This window comes from Necator americanus, chromosome IV (genome assembly GCF_031761385.1).
Source record: "Necator americanus strain Aroian chromosome IV, whole genome shotgun sequence".
Lineage (NCBI taxonomy): Eukaryota > Metazoa > Nematoda > Chromadorea > Rhabditida > Ancylostomatidae > Necator > Necator americanus.
In genome coordinates, this window is record NC_087374.1 from 7,349,109 (window position 1) to 7,368,922 (window position 19,814).

Sequence of the window (19,814 nt, forward strand, 5' to 3'; positions counted from 1 at the left end):
ATGGGTTATTTTACATAATTGTGGACGACTTCTAGAAAATTTCGTAGACAAACGTCCATTATCAGTTCTGCAATAGACAGTTGACAGTTATTGCGCACTTATTTCTGCAAAAAAAACCAGTTCTTCGACGATCGCCTCGTTTTCGCCATAAGTAAATGACTTCGAAATGGTCATCAACTCAGCTGTTTGCTCCTCGAAAACCAGAAAATCAAAGTTAATCGTTAATTCCCCCCTTCCCCCTTTCCATACCCCATCGCTCCCCGTGTGCACGCTACGCACTAACGAACAGTTTTATTGGTTTTGATAGATAGAGATCTTCACACATTCAGATCCGAATGGATTCGGTCGTCGTCTTCGTCGTCGTTGTCGCTCGCGTAAAAAGACCGGGGGGACGACGATTTGACAAATGAAGCCGATAGCATCTTTCGTCAGCTTCGGTTCGGTAGGTACGGTAGTTTTGGAAGGGGGGATAGTGTGCGGTGTGCGCGGGTGCGACCGATTAGACTGTATGTGGTGGTGTAGGCGAGAGAGACGAAAGCGGCGTTGACAGGACAGCCACCTTCACACCTTGCACCTTCCGTTGCAACGCTCAGTAAGAAAAACATCGATGCAACAGTTTTTGGGAAATGTCCTGAGAGATGAGCCTCAGAGGTCATCGCGCATTGGAATGCCATCGTGACTCATCTACCTGTAAAATTCAACAAAAATTCAATTTAAAAATTTCAAACAATCTATTAAAATTTCATTCCTTTTCCTTTACCTTCTCTTTTCTCTTTCCTTTCATTTTTTTATTTTTAAACTTTATTAACTAATTTTTACTCTTCTATGTTTTTAGTTTTAGATTTTATTAAATTCATTAAACTCATTAAATTTTTGTATTCTTTCCAGCAATGTTCAGGGGTATAACATCTCTGGAGAAAAAAAAAACTCTTAGGATTTTTCCTTCAAAAACAAAAAAGAATATATGAGTAGAAAGCTAAGCAGGGGGAGTTATGGAAGCGTTGTGGAATTTTCAAAAAAAGGATTAATATGAGAAATTTCACATTGATTTTCTACAGGCATGGCTAATCTGTAGATTTTCGAGCGTACATTATAAATTTCTATCTTCTCCCCATGTTTTCCAACGTCCATCGACGTCTCCCAGATGATTTTAGGGGTTGGACCTTAACCCCAACAAAAGCGTACTGTATTTGTTATCGACGTTATGGATCTAAGCTCTTAAGTACATAGATAGTGCTTAGCGAAGCCACCACGAGGAAAAGAACTGTCAGCAGCTTATCGTAGCATAAATCAATAAAACTATAGTTTCAGCAAAGAATAGGTTTTCATTCCGGAAAAAAATGAATTTTTAATTATTGAAAATATAATTTCAGCAAAAAATAGGTTTTCATTTTGAAAGAAAAAATGAATTTTACTGATTAAGTGCATTTCTAGTATTTTCTGAGCCATTTGCAATTGTCTTCGCTTAAAAGCAGAGAGAAACCATTTTTTTCTAAATCTCGTTTTACGTCGAGTCCTTGGGAATTGATTCATTTCCAGAAGATTCTCTCTTCATTTGTTGCATTCACCGTTGGAAAAATCGTCGTTGACAAATGACAATTGTATCAGCGGAGAAGCCGGAGCAACAGTAAATAATTGGCTGAACCCCATTTATCCATCAGGTTTTTCCCGCCCGGAAGATCCGCCTCTTTTTGATTTGTTTAGTGATTAATGCGTATGTCATGTGCATCTCTCGGTTGAGACTCGTTTGCTTTACTGCGTTTGAAAAATTGTACGTTGCGGCCAACAACAACTGCTCAAGACTCCTCACCAGCTATAGTTTATAAATAACCGTCCTACTCTTGGATTAGAAAAGTGGAACGGAATAGAAAGAAGTGAGAATGCCGCCGGAATTCTCCTCCTCTGGAATTTCCTGGAGAGAGAACGCATTTTTTCAGTAGAAATCAATCTTTGAATAATTTTTGTGAACTTTCCGTGAACAAGTTCCGCCGCTTTCATCAAAACCATGACCAATGATTTATGATGCATGTATTTGGTAGTTCTCTGTTCCATTCTATCATACTTGAAAAAAAACTGAAGCAGGAAGAACCCATTTTGTAAAAGTTCATAGTTTCTTCCCTTTTGAGGATTATTTAGTATAATTACCTAATGCAACTAACTCAATTAAATTAATCAAAATAAATAAGGTACGAATATTTCTAGCGTAATAGTAATGAAAATAATCATTTTTTGGTGACTTCTACAGCTTGTAAGGTCATTTTGAGAATAGCGTAGGGTCCTCCTAACCTTTTTTGGATCGATAATTTCTTCCCAATGTGCCGCCGGAATTCTCCTCCTTCGGAATTTCCATAAGAGAGAACACATTTTTCCACTAGAAATCAATCTTTGAAAAATGCCTTATGGTTTCTTCCCTATCGAGATTATCTAGTATAATTAAATAGTGCAATTAACCCAATTAAATTAATAAATCTATTTCTAGCTTAGTATCCATGGAAATATTTGTTATTTAGCGGCCTCTACAGCTTGCAAGGTAATTTTGAGGGAAGCATTGAGATCTCCTAGCCATTTTCTGATCATTTCTTGTTATTTCTTCCTTCTTCATTGATCCCTTTTCACAGACGTTTCAGCTATACATTGTTTACAAATATCCGTCTACGCTCGAATTAGAAAAGAAGAACGTGGGATAAAAAGGAGGGAAAATCCCGGAATTCCCCCCCCCAGGGATTTCCATACTTTTAATCAGGAAATGAATCCTCGCATAATTTCCCAACGTGTAAAACCGTGATGGTAGGAGAGACCCGTCGGAAAACACCAAATAAGATTTACAATGACAGTTGCCAAAGGGAGCCGCTGTCAAGTCGTAAACAGCGACAGATAAGATACGCTTCTGCTACGCCGACGCAATAAAATACTCGTTCGATTCTTGTCCGCACCCAACACACTATACGACCTCTTCGAAACACAAATGTTCAGTCGTTAACTACTCGACATCACACCGTTGTGTGTTCCTCCGAGGCACAGATGTGTGCCTAACGGAACCGAAGTGTGAAAATCCTGAACGGATCTAACGACGACCGACCCGTCCATTGCAAAGGTCCCCTCTGCGGAACTGCGAGAATTTGTTTACTTAACAGAAAAAAAGAAGAAATCCTAGGGATTCTGCATGGATGTTTTCATGATCTATCAAGGGTATCATGTCTGCATATCTCTTATCGACTACTGACTGAAGCAGACAATTTTTTCTGCTGTTCTGGAATTTGTTCCAAATGGTGTGAGAAGTAAATGATTAGAATAAAAAATAGAGTAAAGAATAAAGTAAAAATAAATAGTAAAAGATGGTAAGATATAAGTATCAATAAAAATAGGAAAGAAAGAAGAAAAGGATGGAACAAAATTAATTACAAAATAAAACTGTAATTTAGCAAATTATGCTCTGCAGAAATAGGTACAGAAAGAAAATAGAAGACGTCGTTTCTACTGATCAGTACAATAAAAAGCGGAAAATACTGAATTCGATAGTGCTCGGCACAGTCAGAGACGTCAACTCTGCCGTTATCTTCCTATGTTTCAACCGCACGCCTGGAATATTCCACTGTTTCAGGAGCTCCAGCACCAATATAGTTCTGTTCGTTAGGATAAAACCTGGTTTCGTTGATCACGATATCCTTTTGTTGTGGAGATGAATAGAGGTATTTTGGCACAAATCATATTAGGTCCATACCATATGTACTATGTATTAAATTTATTTCGAGAAAAAAATGCTCCGAAACTAATTTTCCACGATTTTGACCGACAAGAGAATATTTTTCAGAATATTGAATCCGATAATCGATGTTATTCCCTGAAAAAAATTATTATGGCTTGTTATTAGGAACCGACCAGGAACAAATTAGAAGTTCACTAATTGAAGTTTTTTTTCTGATAATATCGTTATAGAAGTGAACTGTAGTTTTTTTTCTTCAAATATTTTAACTTTTGCTTGTAGCATAGCTTGGTGGATTTTAAATCTTACTGTCACCTTTTCCGAATAACTGCACTCCTTGCACTTATCTATTCCGAGAAAAATTTTTTCATGGCTCTTCTGTTGAAAAACTGGAATAAGTTATGAAAAGTAAAACAGTTTGTAAAGATTTAATTGTGGTTCTTCGTTGTTGCCAGAAACTTCGATAACTTGTAATCTCCGTTAATAAAATTATACTTTTTTCTAGTGATCACGAACCGTAATATTCTCTTTTAAATTTTAATTTAATATTGATTATATTAAGTAGCTATATATTGAATGATTATTGATTATATTATATTAAAATTTCAAATTTTATTTTTACATCATATAGAATAATAGAACATAATCAGAAGTGTAAAATTATACTTTTTCTAGTGATCATGAACCGTAATATTCTCTTTTAAATTTTAATTTAATGTTGATTATATTAAGCAGCTACATATTAAATGATTATTAATTGTATTTAAATTTCAAATTTTATTTTCACATCATACAGAATAATAAAACATAATCAGGAGTGTTCGTTCTCTTTCCGGATTTTGCTATTTTAGTGGAACAAGAGGAAAACGAAGAATAAATAAAGAATCCACAAAGAAAAAGTCACTTTAAAAAGTCATGAGATGTACGCGATCCTTCTGGATTGTGCTGCTACGGTAATTAATAGGTGCAAGGATGAACGTGTTCGTGAGTGAGAATAAACAACAGCGTTACACAAAGCACTAAGGTATTCCCGACGATCCGCTATGCTATTTTCTGGATAATTCTGGCTGATTTCAAACGCAAACAAAAACATCCTAAATTATACTACGTTCGAAAATTATCTTGTTATACAATTGTATTTTCCTTTTGTTATATATTCTTATATTCCTATTACAATTACATTAATCATTTTCTTATACAATAATTAATTATATTTCTCTATCTTATACTCTTATGCAATCGTAATTATTCTTTTATTCTTTTATCAGAAAACAAGAAATCAAAAAGAAATGGGGAAATAATTTTGAAAAAAATAGTAGTAAGAGTCTAAAAGAAATAACCATTTCGTAAAAAAAAAGCTTGGGAGAACTTAAGGTCTCCCGGCAGTCCCCCTCCTCTTTCTATTCCTCGTTCTTCTTTTCTAATTCGATGGGCAGACGGTTATTTATAACCTAGAGCAGAAGTGTTTGAGCTTAGGATCGAGAAGAAATGACCAATCCAAGGAAGGTTAGGAAGACCCCACGCCTCTCTCAATTCGTTCAAAATGACTTTGCAAGATGTAAAAGTCAATAATTAACAAATATTCCCTTAAATATTCCGTTACAAATAGATTTATTATTAGTCAATTTATTTATTTATTTATTTATTTATTTAACTGTGGTAATTTTATTGGACATCTTTAGAAAATAATTCTTGAAAGGGAGGTATAAGAAAATAAGGTATAAAGGCTCCATCTTCATGAAAATTATTAGATGTAGATCCATCCATTGAGGATGTTCCATCCATGGATTTATTTCCATGGATAAGTCACTAAACTCCAGGAAGTAGCAATTTGTACCGTACAACACTGGGACATATTATTGATTGATTTATACTAATTTTATTGTTTTATCTATACTCGTGAACTTGATTTCTTTAACTAAGCATTAAGTTATTGCGGGTTTCCCTTCACAACGTAATAGCGCTTACAACACACCCAACATTCACGTACATATGTTTATTTACGCGCGTTTACATCTCATCCAGTGTTCCTTCTCCCAATTTCTCTTCATTATGATTTCTTTTTTCTATTCTTTTTCTTCTTGTCGTTAACGTTTGCAATAACCCTGCAATGATATCGCTATCAATCATCAGCTAAATCGCTTTCGATTCTGTCAAGGTTCCCCGTTGTGAAGTGTAGATTTCGTTAGGAGAGGTGTCTGGCGGAGAAAATTCGGCTAAAGATCCAAGTAGATCATGTTCTAAGTAGATCATTTTCCAAGTAGATCGAATTTTCTATGTGAGGATCTTCAATTTTTAAAGGGAATAGATTATTTTTGGGTTTTTTCATACTCTAAGGAAATATTTTAGAGTGAATTTTTGAGAAGTTTCTGAGAAAGCTGAGTTGGCCTTGAACTGATGTTATTCGCAACGGTTACAAAGGGAACTGTGACGATTTATTGGCAAAGATTTAAATGATGATTTAAATTAATTTTTAGCTTTTTAATTTTCTATTAATTTTATAAAATTAGATTGATTATGTACTACTTTTTAAGCAGAACCGAGACTGTTATGGATTTTTATTCTGGTTAACATTTTGTTACACAAGTAGTACACAATCAAACTCTACGATGCCATGATTCAAAGAAAGTCTTGGAACTTGGAACTTTTTTAAAATTAGTTTAGTTCTTGATTTTTTTTCAGTTAATTTTTAATTTTAATGATTTAATTATTTATGATTTGCACCTATACGGGGACAACTTGAATAGTTGATGAGTAATTAACCTAGATATACGGTAACAATAAGGAGGTAGCATACATCCTCACACATCCCAATGGCCGATGCACCTGTTCTGTCTGTCCCTCCGGTCGACTTTGTCGGTGAATAATTCGCGTGTGTGCGCGACTTAGAAAGGATTAGTCTAAGGATTGTATATATATATATGTGTGGAGATGTTTGACGGGGATAACGACAGCCCCGGTGTCGCAGGTGTGTGCGCGACGATCATCGCACCGCTATCAGCGCCGATCATCTCCCCCACTCCATTCAAAGGAGCTGGCTAGTCACATCCATCGTCACATATTTCCACAATAGCGTGAATCGTGTCATCCTTAGGAAACTACGACGCACGCCACACGGAAAGATATGTATGTGCACGGGTGTGAAGGGCGTGGGAATTTTCCTCGGATAAAATAAGGAAAAAATTTAATAATCTTGGCTGTTGCTTAAATTCGACTATCAACAAATTGCAATCACTATGCCAAGATTCAAGGAAAGTCGAACTTTCGCACTTCTGGAAAAAATTTACTCCTTTTGTTTTTTTTTTGTCATATTATATTTCTTCATTTTTTTACATGGATTCGTTATTTTATATTTATTTATTTATATTTATTACATTTCTTTTTTTCATTAAACTTTACTGATTAGTTTAAGCTGCTCTAGGATGAAATATTCCTTTTTTACTGGTTCCCAATGCTGCGACACTTTCCATCAATCATATTACTTCATTGTGGAGGTCAAGTAAATATTATGTATGGTGCAGTTAGTAAACAAAAAATGAATAAAAGAAATAATCACTCCTTTTTGGTGGAAAGCGACACGTATGTACGTACATACGGAGGTTCGAATTCATTTTCTTAAGTTGTTTTTTTTTACTGTTTATTTGTGTTTTTTTACTGTTTGTTTGTTTAAGCTGTTTTTTTTTACCAAACTCGTCTTTTATTGATTTCCTTGAGCTATAGCCAAGATAGGTATCGATCTTTCCTTCTTTGTCACATGATCGCTCTCACGTGTGTGAGCTAAAAATAACAAATAACAACTAATAGATAAGTAACAAATAATTAAAATAACCATAAATAAACAAATAAATGTAATAAATGACAAATAGCAAATAATAAGCAACAATGACTCCGTAATGTCATGTACCGTAACCCGAAAATGCTAAGCAGGAACCCGGCCGCTGTTGCACAGCACCGCTGTCAAAAGCAAAGACAACACAGCCGTTGCGATTGTGTCAAAGATAAACTAAAATCATAGAACACAATAAAATGACCTTTTCAGGGTTTCTCCAGCTCTTTCCCGAAGGAATTTTCTGGAAAAACAGTGGTTTTGATTATCTTTAGTGCTGCTTATCTTTTATGAGTTGAACAAATGAGCTTCAGTTCTCGTGGCATTCCAGAAAAAAACTTAAACAAACAATTCGAAAAATGCGCCCAAAAACAGGGCAAAAGCAAAAATTAAAAGGATGAAGAAGGACAAAGTCACCGATGTATCAATCCACGTGGATTGCGCTAATGCGTTTTACTGCAATTCGTAATTGTTGGGGTTTTGGAACTCGCGTTCGCCTCCACAATGACTTGTAGGGTCCAACCGACGCATCAACTCAGTGTTTTTATCTTCCCAGACAAGTCTCGTACCAATTTATGGACCCCGAGGGATGAAAGCCTTGGTTGGCACTCGAGCGGAGTTGAACCATCTACCGTGTGGCCACAGCAGACCCCAAACCGACTGCGCTACACATGCCCCATTGAACAAAGATAGGGTCCTAGATTTTTTCTTCAAGATAACCATCGAGTAATGTTTGAGCATTAAAGAAACACTGTCGTCAATTATGCTCAATTGGCATAGCTAATAGAGAAAAAAACGTCCCAAGACTATCCATAGGAAGAAATGGGACCTTTAACCTTTCCTGCCTGTCCCTTTAAATATTGAAATATTATGGAGCTACCAAAAAATTAGAATAAACACCAATAGACACGTAGATGATTTCGGACGGAGAATTTGTTGTAAAAATCAATATAATAATAATAATAATAATAATAATAATAATAAATATAAATAATAATAATAATAAATAATAATATATAAATATATTAATGATAATAATAATGATAATAATAAATAAAATTCAAAAATTTGCTGTAAGACTGCTCGCAGAAACTTAGAATGAATAAACACCTCATTGAATAATATTAGTCTTCGGTCCTAACAATTCCGATGGATTTCACAATTTTTTTTCAGAATTTCATTTCTCAGTTACATAAGTTCTGATAGTTTCAAAATAGAATGAAAAATATCAAGAAAGCGAATACTAGCAAATTATCCCAGCTATTGAAATCCATAAATTTCTATGTTGTTTCTTAGTTGCTTTAAAAGGTGAATAATAAAGTAATAATGGGAATAATATGGTGAAGCAAATATATTAACAGTAAATAATATATGTGAAGGATAGAGTCATTTTTCCCAACACATAGTCAACTCTCATTCCGATCAAGCTGCCGATTTCGCCCTTACGGGCATCAAAGGCGAATCATGCAGCGTTTCATTCCTAGCATATCAAATCAATTTTGTATTAAATCTTTTTCCAATCAGTAAATTTTAAACGGATCGATTAATTAGTGTTGATCCTCACAACTGTGACGCACATGTCACAGTAAACCGGAGCCTGTGTGGCGAAGGAAGTGCGCGAATTGCAGCGGACGCACGGACATAAACGAGCGCGCTTAATTTTTCTTAAAGTACTTTGATTACGGCACGGAAACTTCCATTTTTTCTAGAACTTTTCCGCGACCAATTTTGTTCAATATAACTTTCGAAATTCCTTTCTTCCTATTTTCCGCTCTGTTAAGTATAGTCCAAAAAACGTACAATGAGAGCAACAATGGAGAATTTTTCTCCTTTTTCTCCTTGAAAAATGAGGAAATTGTTTTCTTGGAGACTTTTCTGGAAACTGTGAAAGCCATATACATTTATCTGATCGTTTTCATCACATGCTCTTAGAAAAAACTCCACAAATCCATCTTCAATCCGGTATATCCATGTCACACGTTTTTGGGACGATTTCCTGTAGTTGTTTGAAGAATGTGGATGGATCCGGAGTTCCGCAATGGTTCTCCTCTGATTTTCCTTTTTCTCTTTTTCCTCTGATTTTTTCAGTTCTGCTTCGGGTGCACAGTTCAGGACATGCAGAACTACGGGGTTTGAATTTTTAAAACATTTTTAATTTAATTCAATTTAGCACGAGAAAGTAAGAAAGGAAATCAGAAGCAACAACTCGTTCACCCAGTAATAAAACAGAAAATTTCAGAAAATTCCAGAAAACTTTGAGAGGAATTTACTGGACGAGCTCTTTTGCAAAACAGTCGACTCCTCCTCACATTTCCCTCCACAGAATGTGTGGAACTAAGGAACGAACAGACGGACGGCAAGCAGCAGTATGTTTCTGCTCTTTTGTTATATGTGTCAAGTGAGCTGACGGGGGAAAGAAGCAGCGACCATGAGGAATCGCATGTCATTCCGCATACCATTTGACATCTAATAAACGGGTCCTGCGAGGATTGCCAAGCTTCCAGTGGTGATTTATCACTCTCCACACACATACACACATACACACACAACCAACCAACTCTCCGCCACTCATCAACTGACACAACTGCCTCCGGCGCCGGCGGCGGTGGTGGTGGTGGTTTGAGGAGAACATGTGCCGCCTATCGAAGTTTATACCAAGCACTAGAATCCGCCTGAAATATATTATATGACTGTTTCGGACCCTAAAAATTGTAAACATCTCGGTCCCATCTTTTTCCACTTCCAGATTTGACGTCTTCTTCGAAACGGTCCACATTGGTCTCCGGGGGAAATCCATAGGGTAATAAATAAATCCCGAGCATAGAAAATTGATGCAATGTGTCGCTCAGCTTTAAACATCTCTTCATTCTTTGATTATTAATTTGAATTTTTTTCACAAATACATAAATAATTTTCTCGGTGGAATGGTTCCATAAATGTCTTATCACAAGGAAAAATTAGTGTCATACACTCCCTACAAACGTCAATCTCTGGAAACCTTAGGTCTTCCTTGATTATTTCAGATAGGAAGCATCTATGATAGTTATCTAATCATATTTTTTTTAATTTCTACTACTCACCACCACGTAAATATTTTCGGCGATGGATTAAAAGCCGAAAAATCCTTCCATGCATACCGTAACCATTGTTTAGTTAAGCGCACTATTGACGTTGACGAGACGAGGATTCGTCAAAACGTTAAAAATGCGTATCCTGTCAGAACAATTCGAGGGGAAATTGAAACGAATGCAATGAATTATATACGGATATGGGGTATATCCTCAAAAGGTTGCGTTACTAGTCACCGTTTAGGTTTCAGCGAGAGGATTACGGTACACTTTTGTACCTATCGAAGTTGTTCAGAAGCTATGTAACTCAGAGTGGATGATTTTCTGGTGTGGATAATAGAACTTGTTTTTCGTGGGTTTTGGTTCTAACTCAAAAAAAAAGAAAATAGATATGAATTTTGAGTATTTTAAATGAATGTGCATTGTCCAGAACATGAATTTTTGCTCAAAATTACCTCGTCGACGAAAAAATCGAGTGGAGATCGTCTAACAAGCCACGTATGTCATTCCTCTCTTGTTTCCGAACCGTCACTCCTCATAAAACTCCCCCGACCTCTTCCCTGTTTTCTTCGTAATTTCTACGGATTAGATCAAAGAGGTATCCGGTGTATCACAAACAAATAATAATAACAATAAACACGGATAATAAATAAAACAATTCCTTCTCAAATAAGAGCAATGTTCCCTCCTCAATCCCGTTCAATATTCATTTCTACAAAGATTATCCAGTAAGTTTTATCCACGACACATTACCATTTTTGATATTTTCCCCCGCAGATTTGTGTTCATGCGGCTCAAGGTTCACATAAATTTTACATTGTCAGCGGAAAATGGAAGGAATTCAGTGAAACAGTGTTTTTTTCCATTTCTGTTATCTCTCACATGTCACAAAGGAACTTTTCATTGTTGAAGTGAGAATTTCCTTCAAAAATCGCACATAGTGCAACCAGGAAGAGTCGTCAATTCTCTGCCGAACTTGTCATTATCCATAACGGAGGAGGGGAGTGCGAAATCAACGTTGGAAACGTTCCTTCTTCTTCTTTCTTTTTCTGGTGACAGTGTGAGGGCAGATCGTCGTCACCGTCACCGTCATCGCCGTCATCGTGATCGTCGACGTCGTCGTCATCGTCGTCGTCGTAGGTTAAGGGCTCACACAGCGTGTTTGGTGAAAAGACGCAGCGCGTCTGTTGATGTATGACAGACAGCCTGTAAGAAACGATAGAAATCACAGAGCGGCACATTTGATCAAGATGGATGAACAGTGACAGCGCGCCAGAAGAACAAAGAGACAGCAGAGAGCGCAGACCATCATCATCCAACTCGTCAACCATTACATACAAATACCACCACCACCACCATCACCCCCCCCCCCCCCACACACACACACACTTCACCTTTTGCATTTGCAGAGATTAATGAAGGAGATGGATGCGAACACAACGAGATGAGATGATTGTGACCGTTCAGGAGAACGGCGAGGCGCTGAAGGAAATTTTTCTTAGCTAACTGGCTCTCCTCCCTTGAGAAGCATCGGTGAAGTTGAACCAGAAGAACGTTGATTCTACTCATCCGGTGATCCGTATCGTCTTCTATGGAATTTATTTGAACATCTACAGATATGCTGAGCGTACTGTAGCTTCATATGTTCTACCAGGACCCTAACCCTATTAATTTAATACTCCTAGAGCATAATCCATGAAATATGTAACGGTGTTCTCCTCAATCTGTATAACCTCTTAAGTGGCGCGTCTGTACAAAAAGTGCATTCGATGATGGATAGATGCGGCATGGATAGAAGCACTAGAGGAGTTAACACAGCCAGAGGGAAATTTTCCATTGGGCAACATTCAGGAAAAACACGTGCTGAAAAAACCCACCGGGAACCACAATTAGGGGAGTGTTATAGAGAGCAAAAAATACAGCAATGAGCTGAGGTCGTTTTCATCGAGGGTCATTTCAGTGTCGAGTTCACTCGAGGATTTTAATTATCGGAACGAAGGCCGAAAATCACTGAGAAAGATACCGCTGTTTTCCGTCAAACTCTTTCAAACTAGGTGTAAGTGCAGTATTTTCCAGAAATTAGAAAAAAGAAAGAATCTTTCTCTGCATCTTCTTCCACTTTCGAGCACACCAGCACCATTGTCAGTTCCGGTTTTTACAACGCGTAGCCCATAAGGTAATAAAGATAAAGATGGGCGATTAATGTTTGCGAGAAGTTCACCGGTTTCCCTAATGCATTTCTCGGCGATACTCATAACATCAAATTTATATGTATTACGACGACTATTCACGTATGTTCGTTTCATAAAACAGTAATGGAAATCCTCGCTACAATACAATCTAGCGCTGAACTTTGTTTAATTGCCTAAGGGACCCGTTTCAAGGACCTGCAATGACTGCTGGTGCAGAAGAATCGGCATCCGAGTGAGTAAGAAGCGACAAAGCTCTCCGGGACGCCAAGCTCTGCCCCGTCAGTGCTTCTGTGGATGTGGATAACGACGACGAGGACGACGCTTTGTGCGTATTGTACGCTGCTCCGCTTCTTTCAACTTCCACAAACAATGCACTCAATCACGCTGCCAAGTACCGTCTTGCTACTAACACGTCCCCCCACCCATGCATCATCCTGTCTTCTCCAGCCCCCACATACTCGCTGGTCACCCTCTCAGCCCGTCACTCTCCTCCAACGCTATGCTCTCACGGTGATTGCCGATTGACAGATCATAAATTTCTTGATATATGTTTCCGACGCGGTCCATCATTCTTCTGCGGATTGGGCGTTTGCCGTAGCTCCGCCCGCCCGAACAGCAGCGATTGGTCGGCAGCGCAGAGCCACGCCCCGGCGGCGGCCTTTGATGTGCCGACGCTGCCCGCCTCTTCAGCCTGTCACTCGCACGCATTCTTGTCTACTGACATGGTATCCACTCACTCTCAATACATCACCGACTTCACACCTACGTCAAGTGTGAGTTGCTTTGTTTTTGTACGGGTCTCACCCGTTTTTTTCACTACATACACTTCCTTCTATTTTCGTACATTACGGGTAGTCTTAAACTAGAAGCTGTTCCTGGACTTTATCCTTTTTTTACCTGGAATATACTCTTGAACATCCGATAATTTCAGTAATCCCTGATATTTTATCCGATCCAAATTTTGTAGTGCTACATCCATTTTAATGCAGAACAATACCTTAGTTGCTGTTTCTTTGGATAACTCGTGGAGATGTATTCTACTTCCTTAATCTAAGTTCTCTAGTTTAGAAAAAAATTATCCTCATAACTGTTTCGTATCTCTGTTAGTCTATCCCAAATCCCAAACAATTTATGCAGAATGGACGATTTTTCCTAGCTCTTTGTTCCTTTTCTTAGACGGTATTTATGGGTTCTTATAAATGAGAGCGCTAAAGTGCTACCTGAATTGGAAATGAGTGTTTTTTTTTCCTCGCCCTAATTCCCTCATTCCAGGTTGATGCCGGCAAAAGCCCTCTGGCAATGCTCGCAAAAACCTGCGAGACCATTGGTCTCCCGGACACACCATCTAAGAAAAGTCCATCGGAGAAGAAGGAAGAAGGAAAGAAAGCGGACAGTCCGGCTGACCGACGAAAGGAACGATCGCCGCGGGCGACACCGACGACAACCGCGCGCGTCGAGCCCACATCGTCGACGACTACGTTCCCTGGGCTTCCGAAACCAAGCTTTCCGCTTGGTTTCTCGCCTACTTTACCGTTCACGTTCCCGTATCCGATGATGCCGTACACAATGCCATTTCCATCGTTTCCGATGCAGTTCCCGATGGCGGCACGACCTCCGTGCCCTTCGATGCTGCTTCAGAGGCCTTGCGTAACACCCGGATGCACTTCCTGCTCTCCGGACATGCTTACTTCGTTTGCTGCTCATCCGCTCTTCTCAACATACTCGTCGATGATGCCTTCTGCTTCTAGGTAATTTCATTTCTCTAGATTTTGTTGGATTTACAAATTTAAGTGATTTTTCTTAGATTTCTTTAAAGTTTTCGTTTTAGTTCAAAATAGCTAGAATTTACTGGTCATTTTTCGAGTATTTCACCATTTTTTACAAATTTTGAATGCTGTGGCGTTCTGTAGAGTCTAAAATCATTGCTCTACAAGTATTTGTTTACTAATAATTGTTTATTTGTTTATTTAATTGTGATATTTCAGCGCTTCCATGCTGCCAACCTCCTACCAAACTCTTTTGGCATCATCCGCCGCTGCTGCTGCTGCTTCCGCCTCTTCTGTTCCTTCCACATCCGGAACATCCACAACCACCACATCGAAACCGTCCAGTCAATCGAAGCACACGTGTTCATGGGTGGAATCGACGGGGATCTGCGGGAAACAGTTCTCCTCAGCTGACGATCTTGCCAGCCACGTGAAGCAGGTTCATACTCCATCACCACCGTCAAGTGCTTCATCCGTTACCCCGGATGTCTCAAAAACACCACTGTCTCGTCCTAGTCTACCTCGTTTCCATCCTTATTCGAAACCTGCAACGCTTCCAATGCCTCCTATGATGCCTTTTCCCTCAGCGTTGCAGGCAATGTACGCTCAACGCCTTATGTCCACCATGCCTCATCCTTGATGTATGCATGTTTTTTGGTTTTACTTTTTCTTCTTTGCACAGTTCTTGCATGTTACGGGTTTTATTCCTTACAGGTGTCCAGTGCTCTCTCTCTCACATAAATACACATACACTGTTTTCGTATTTTATTGAAATTTTCTAATTGAGTTCGTTTTTTTTTTTACGAGTTGAGTAATTTGTTGACACACACATACACAGATGATATAAAACTTAGTATTTGCACAGTGTAAGCACATAAAGCTATCAGCTGATAAAGGCTGTGGGCCGGTCTTATCGCTCATCATCGGATCATCAAAACAGTATCAGTTGTCATTAGGGGGGTGTTATGGATGGATCGACGTGTTTATGATGCCGAGTAATATGTGAAGGTCGCATCGCATCGCCCGTGGTTGTGGCTGTGTGCATCGCCTTCGTGGTTCGTTGGTTGGTTTACTGCGATTTTACATTCAAACTTAGTAGCAATATGACATATGGTGGTGATCTATTTATAAAGTTCATCTTTTTTTCCCATCATTCCTGGAATGATGGAATAATCCGAAATAGCGGACAGTGGAAAGAAAGGATTTATTGGGGTCTTTCATTGCTTTACCAGCTTTTTTTCGCTTTAATTTATTTTAAAGGTGTGGAAAATCACTGAAAGGTTAATAGATTTTTTGTGATCAAAAGAAAAGTAGAACTTTTGTCTCCTTTGAATTTATGAGACTCATTGGAAAACGGGGAAACTATTTTTATTAATTAGAAAATAACTACAGAGCTATTTCCAGAATTATTTTCTTTCCTAGGGAGAGAGTTTCCGATTTTCCTGAAAAATTGGAAATGAGGGTGTGGAATTTGGAGTGAGGGTGTGGTTATAATTAGCTTACCCGTTTTATCTGTCAAACATCATTAGTTCCGACGGATTTTCCTTCAAGAAAAAGTTCTTAGTTTTTTTATGTTGAAAGAAACTGAAACTGTAGTGTAGAACGGTAGCGGGCGACAATAAGGCTCATTTTCAACTTTTTCCATTGCAAAAAAAAACTTTTTTTTAGAGTTTCGAAAAAAGTTCTGGAAAAATATAGAAGTGCTAAGTGAAAACGGTGGAACGAAACCAGAGGGCTCCGCGTAAAATATCCATAAAGTCAGAAATCTGGAGCGCCATATCTCCCTCTGCCACTGCTTTCGCGCCTAATTGAATCGGACCTGGATTTGTGATTGTGTCAGACGGGAGATAGGATGGTTTGTGAATGTTTATGCTCTCGTTCAAGAGGTTTTTGTCATTGCGCTCGTGACGAATGTCCGGACGTGTATGATTGACGATCATCCCGTACATTCAAACCACTACACCAAGCAATCCCTCATCCACGAAACAGCCGAGCCGGGCAGAGCCGAGGACGAGTCGAACGAAGCCCTATGGTCCTCTCCCTCTCCTCTCTGCGGAAACGGCAGCCGGCAGATGAGCACCATTGTGGTCGGTGCTTCTAAACATGAGATCGAGACACGAAGCACCGCTGCTGCCGCTGCCGCTGCCGACGCCCTCCTAATGACTCTCTTATCTCATTAATCGCTTCCCAAGCCGCTGCTAATTATGGCCTTGTCTGCGATTGCTTCGGAAATCACCGACCGCACTGTGTGACACGGGCTCATGCAATTTTCCAGCGTACACACACATTGGATGGAAGAGTAATGAGGGATGGTGATGGGCGTCGAGGTTCGATCAAGCACGAAACCTTCGGTTTGCGTAATTTTGCAAAAACCTGGACCCGTAACCTGCGAAAACTTGGAAATTCACCCACTGGAAATTCACACAAATTCTTCCACTCTTTCAAAAACTTGGTAAAATTCATGGAATTAAAATACATTTCTTCATATACAAAGATAAATATGAGGTTTCGGGTTCTTCTCAATGTTTTTGAAGTTTTCTATCTTCCTCTGCGACACCGCTAAAAGATCCATAGAGCTCCTGGAAACAAATAGCTGATTCTTTTTTGAGGTAGTATGGACAATCACCCAATCAGTCAAAGGACAGATCAATCACTCTTGGATTTAATAATTGTTCCGGACCCGTTGGCTCTGTTTGAGAAATTCTATGCGACCATTTTACTTCCGAATACACTTCATCCTTAACCTCCTTATTCTGGAAGTACTAATAACAGTAGCAGTAGCCTAAGGCCATAAAAGCATGTAGATTTATTTTCTGGAGGGTTCAATGTAGAGATCTTCTCAAATGACCAGCGATTTCCCGTTCTTTTTTACTGGCAGCAGGATTCTCATGCTAACTGACGTTTTCTTAACTTTACTGACGACTTTCAGGATCACGATCATAGCTACCGTATGCTGTAGGGTTCCAGTTGTGCGCCTAACCTCTAAATATAGAACAGAGTTTCAGAGAAAAAAAAAACATTTTAGCTTGTGAACATCAACTTTCTTGAATGAGATCGACCGTAATTAAGAGGTCATGTGATCACATCCTGGATTGTCCCAATAGGGCTGCGATTATTACCTAAAGGGTTTAGCGCTTCCCGCTGGAACCTAACCTTTTCTGACCGAGAACTATACGCGTTTGCGTTGCGTCGGAGCGTTCTCGTGCCCTTCAGAGTGTGACGGCGTTCGTCTTACGTTGTCACTTTGCCAACAATTACTGTAAAGACAGTCGTTGTTTGATTGACGGCCGAATGGCGGCAGTTCAAACGCATCTTTTATCTGACACATGTAATCCATCACCACCTGTCAATCACCACGGACACTCTCCACGCTGCCCGTACACTCTTCAACGAGCGCATCTCTGCCGTGTCTCGTGTTTTTACGTGGTCTCTTGCAGGACATGGCTCAAATGTCTTGAGCAATGATTTGTAGTAGGTAATTAGTACCTAAAAGCTGTGCCTACGATCAATCAGCCGAACGTTTAGTGTCGGGATGAAGATGGGCTTCCAGAAGCACCGCTTCCGCAAAACAGCACCGCAAAGCATCGACATCGACGATGTGGAAAAAAAACTATTAAATATTTCTTTTCTTTGGATCACTTTGTTTTCTGGAAAGAAAAAATCTAATGGACTGAGAAATTGACTAAATAATATAGACTAATATCTGAGTGTATACACATTTGTGGATGTATGCATGTATATTTATTTATTTATTTATTTATTTATTAAAGTGTGTATGTATGTATGTATGTGTGCACGTGGCTGCATTCGACGTTGCATATTTCAATGAAAAAAGCTCTGGACAACTTTGCACATTTATTAAGGTTTCCTGAACTTCAACACAAGGTAAAGTAAAGCAATTTAAATGTTAATAATATAATTAATGTTATGTAATTTAGTAAATGCTGTGATTTCCCTTTATTTCCTTTATATTTCATATTTTCTTCATTAGAGGTCCCTCGCTGGAACGATTTTATTTCGTCGTCGAAGTTCATTTGTAAACAACCCATTTAAATGTGTGTGTGTGTGTGTTGTTTGCACTTTTACGACCAGCTTTTACGAATTCTCCCAGCATTCGATCAAGTTTATTTTAAAGCATACACACATCACGGAACTACATACAAACGACATTATTTATGATTCACAGGGGGATTTCCATAGACAGTAGTGAAGATGATTTATTTTCTAACTTCACATCTTGTTGTCATCGTAAATTATTGCATTCGGCTTATTTGAATTCGTTTAAAACATCAGAATCAAGCACAAAAGTTACAGAGAATCACATACCGGTTCCTATAATTTTTAAAGAGCTTATATTTTTTTCACTCCCAGCTTCCAGAAGACGTTGGTTACATTTTCTAAACATTTTTAGATTTTCCCATCTTACTACAGGAACTTAAGTCAAATAAGTCATTGAAAGAACAGAACATTATTACCGTACCTGTTCACCTGTATTAATTCGCTGTTTTTTCCTTCTTCCTTTATTACTAGTATTCAATCAAAATGTTTTGTTCGGAAGGGAGACTTGCATTAGAATCTAATACACGATCTTGGATTTCATCTCGTGCTTAACAGCTGGGGCTTTCCTGAATTTCATTATCTCTCCAGAAGTTCACTTCGGGCTTTTACGGATGCTGACGGTGAAGGAAATAGCTTTTTCAGAACTGTGATATCCGGCATGTAGTACCTTGTTACGTTTGTGGATATCTGATGTTTCATACCAGTAGTGCAAGTATTTGCGATGTCAAAGACCAGGTCAAGTCAAAAAATCAACAATGTTCGGTATTATTACAGTCCGGAAGTCGTCAGAGAGCTCATTTTATACATATTTATAATTCTTGTTTATTTTATTTTTTTACATTTAATATATACATATATTTTTTATGCTTATGTACACACTTATAAATAAAATATAAATTGATCAATATATATATATATATATAATAAATCAAGGAAAAAATGTATATAACAAATTAAGTAACTGAATAATACAGATTATTATTTGTGTATTTATGTATATGTGTATATGAAATATGAATACAAATTTAGTAATATGTACAATAAATTAAAAAGTTTCCGGCGTTAATCAATCTGCTTGGGACTTTCGCCGCACGTTCACTTTAAAGTCATCACTCCACGAATCTGAGGTGGTACGGATTTCAGGTGGAGTATTCGTATACGGGATGGGAGACTATGGAGAGGAGGGTGATTCCGTCCGTT

At 38.4% G+C, this 19,814-nt stretch overlaps 3 protein-coding genes across 4 annotated transcripts; 2 read left to right on the forward strand and 1 right to left on the reverse strand.

The window, feature by feature from the left end:
* Positions 1-11,556: 11,556 nt before the first annotated feature.
* On the reverse strand, positions 11,557-11,928 carry RB195_000587 (uncharacterized protein; the record flags this gene model as incomplete). The annotated part of the gene is made up of 1 exon (XM_064197014.1): positions 11,557-11,928. The coding sequence occupies one exon, from the start codon at positions 11,926-11,928 to the stop codon at positions 11,557-11,559; it is 372 nt and encodes a 123-aa protein (XP_064052895.1).
* A 1,061-nt stretch (positions 11,929-12,989) lies between these two features.
* Positions 12,990-15,195, forward strand: RB195_000588 (uncharacterized protein; the record flags this gene model as incomplete). Of its 2 annotated transcripts, XM_064197015.1 has the most annotated exons (4): positions 12,990-13,021; positions 13,073-13,562; positions 14,062-14,537; positions 14,775-15,195. In XM_064197015.1, 4 exons carry the CDS (start codon positions 12,990-12,992, stop codon positions 15,193-15,195), a joined length of 1,419 nt encoding a protein of 472 aa, XP_064052896.1. The 2 variants fall into 2 exon arrangements, with proteins under 2 accessions (XP_064052896.1, XP_013296152.2); XM_013440698.2 differs by lacking the exon at positions 12,990-13,021 and having other exon boundaries at positions 13,512-13,562.
* Positions 15,196-16,480: 1,285 nt separating this feature from the next.
* Positions 16,481-16,735, forward strand: RB195_000589 (uncharacterized protein; the record flags this gene model as incomplete). The annotated part of the gene is made up of 1 exon (XM_013440697.2): positions 16,481-16,735. The coding sequence occupies one exon, from the start codon at positions 16,481-16,483 to the stop codon at positions 16,733-16,735; it is 255 nt and encodes an 84-aa protein (XP_013296151.2).
* Between the last annotated feature and the right edge of the window lie 3,079 nt (positions 16,736-19,814).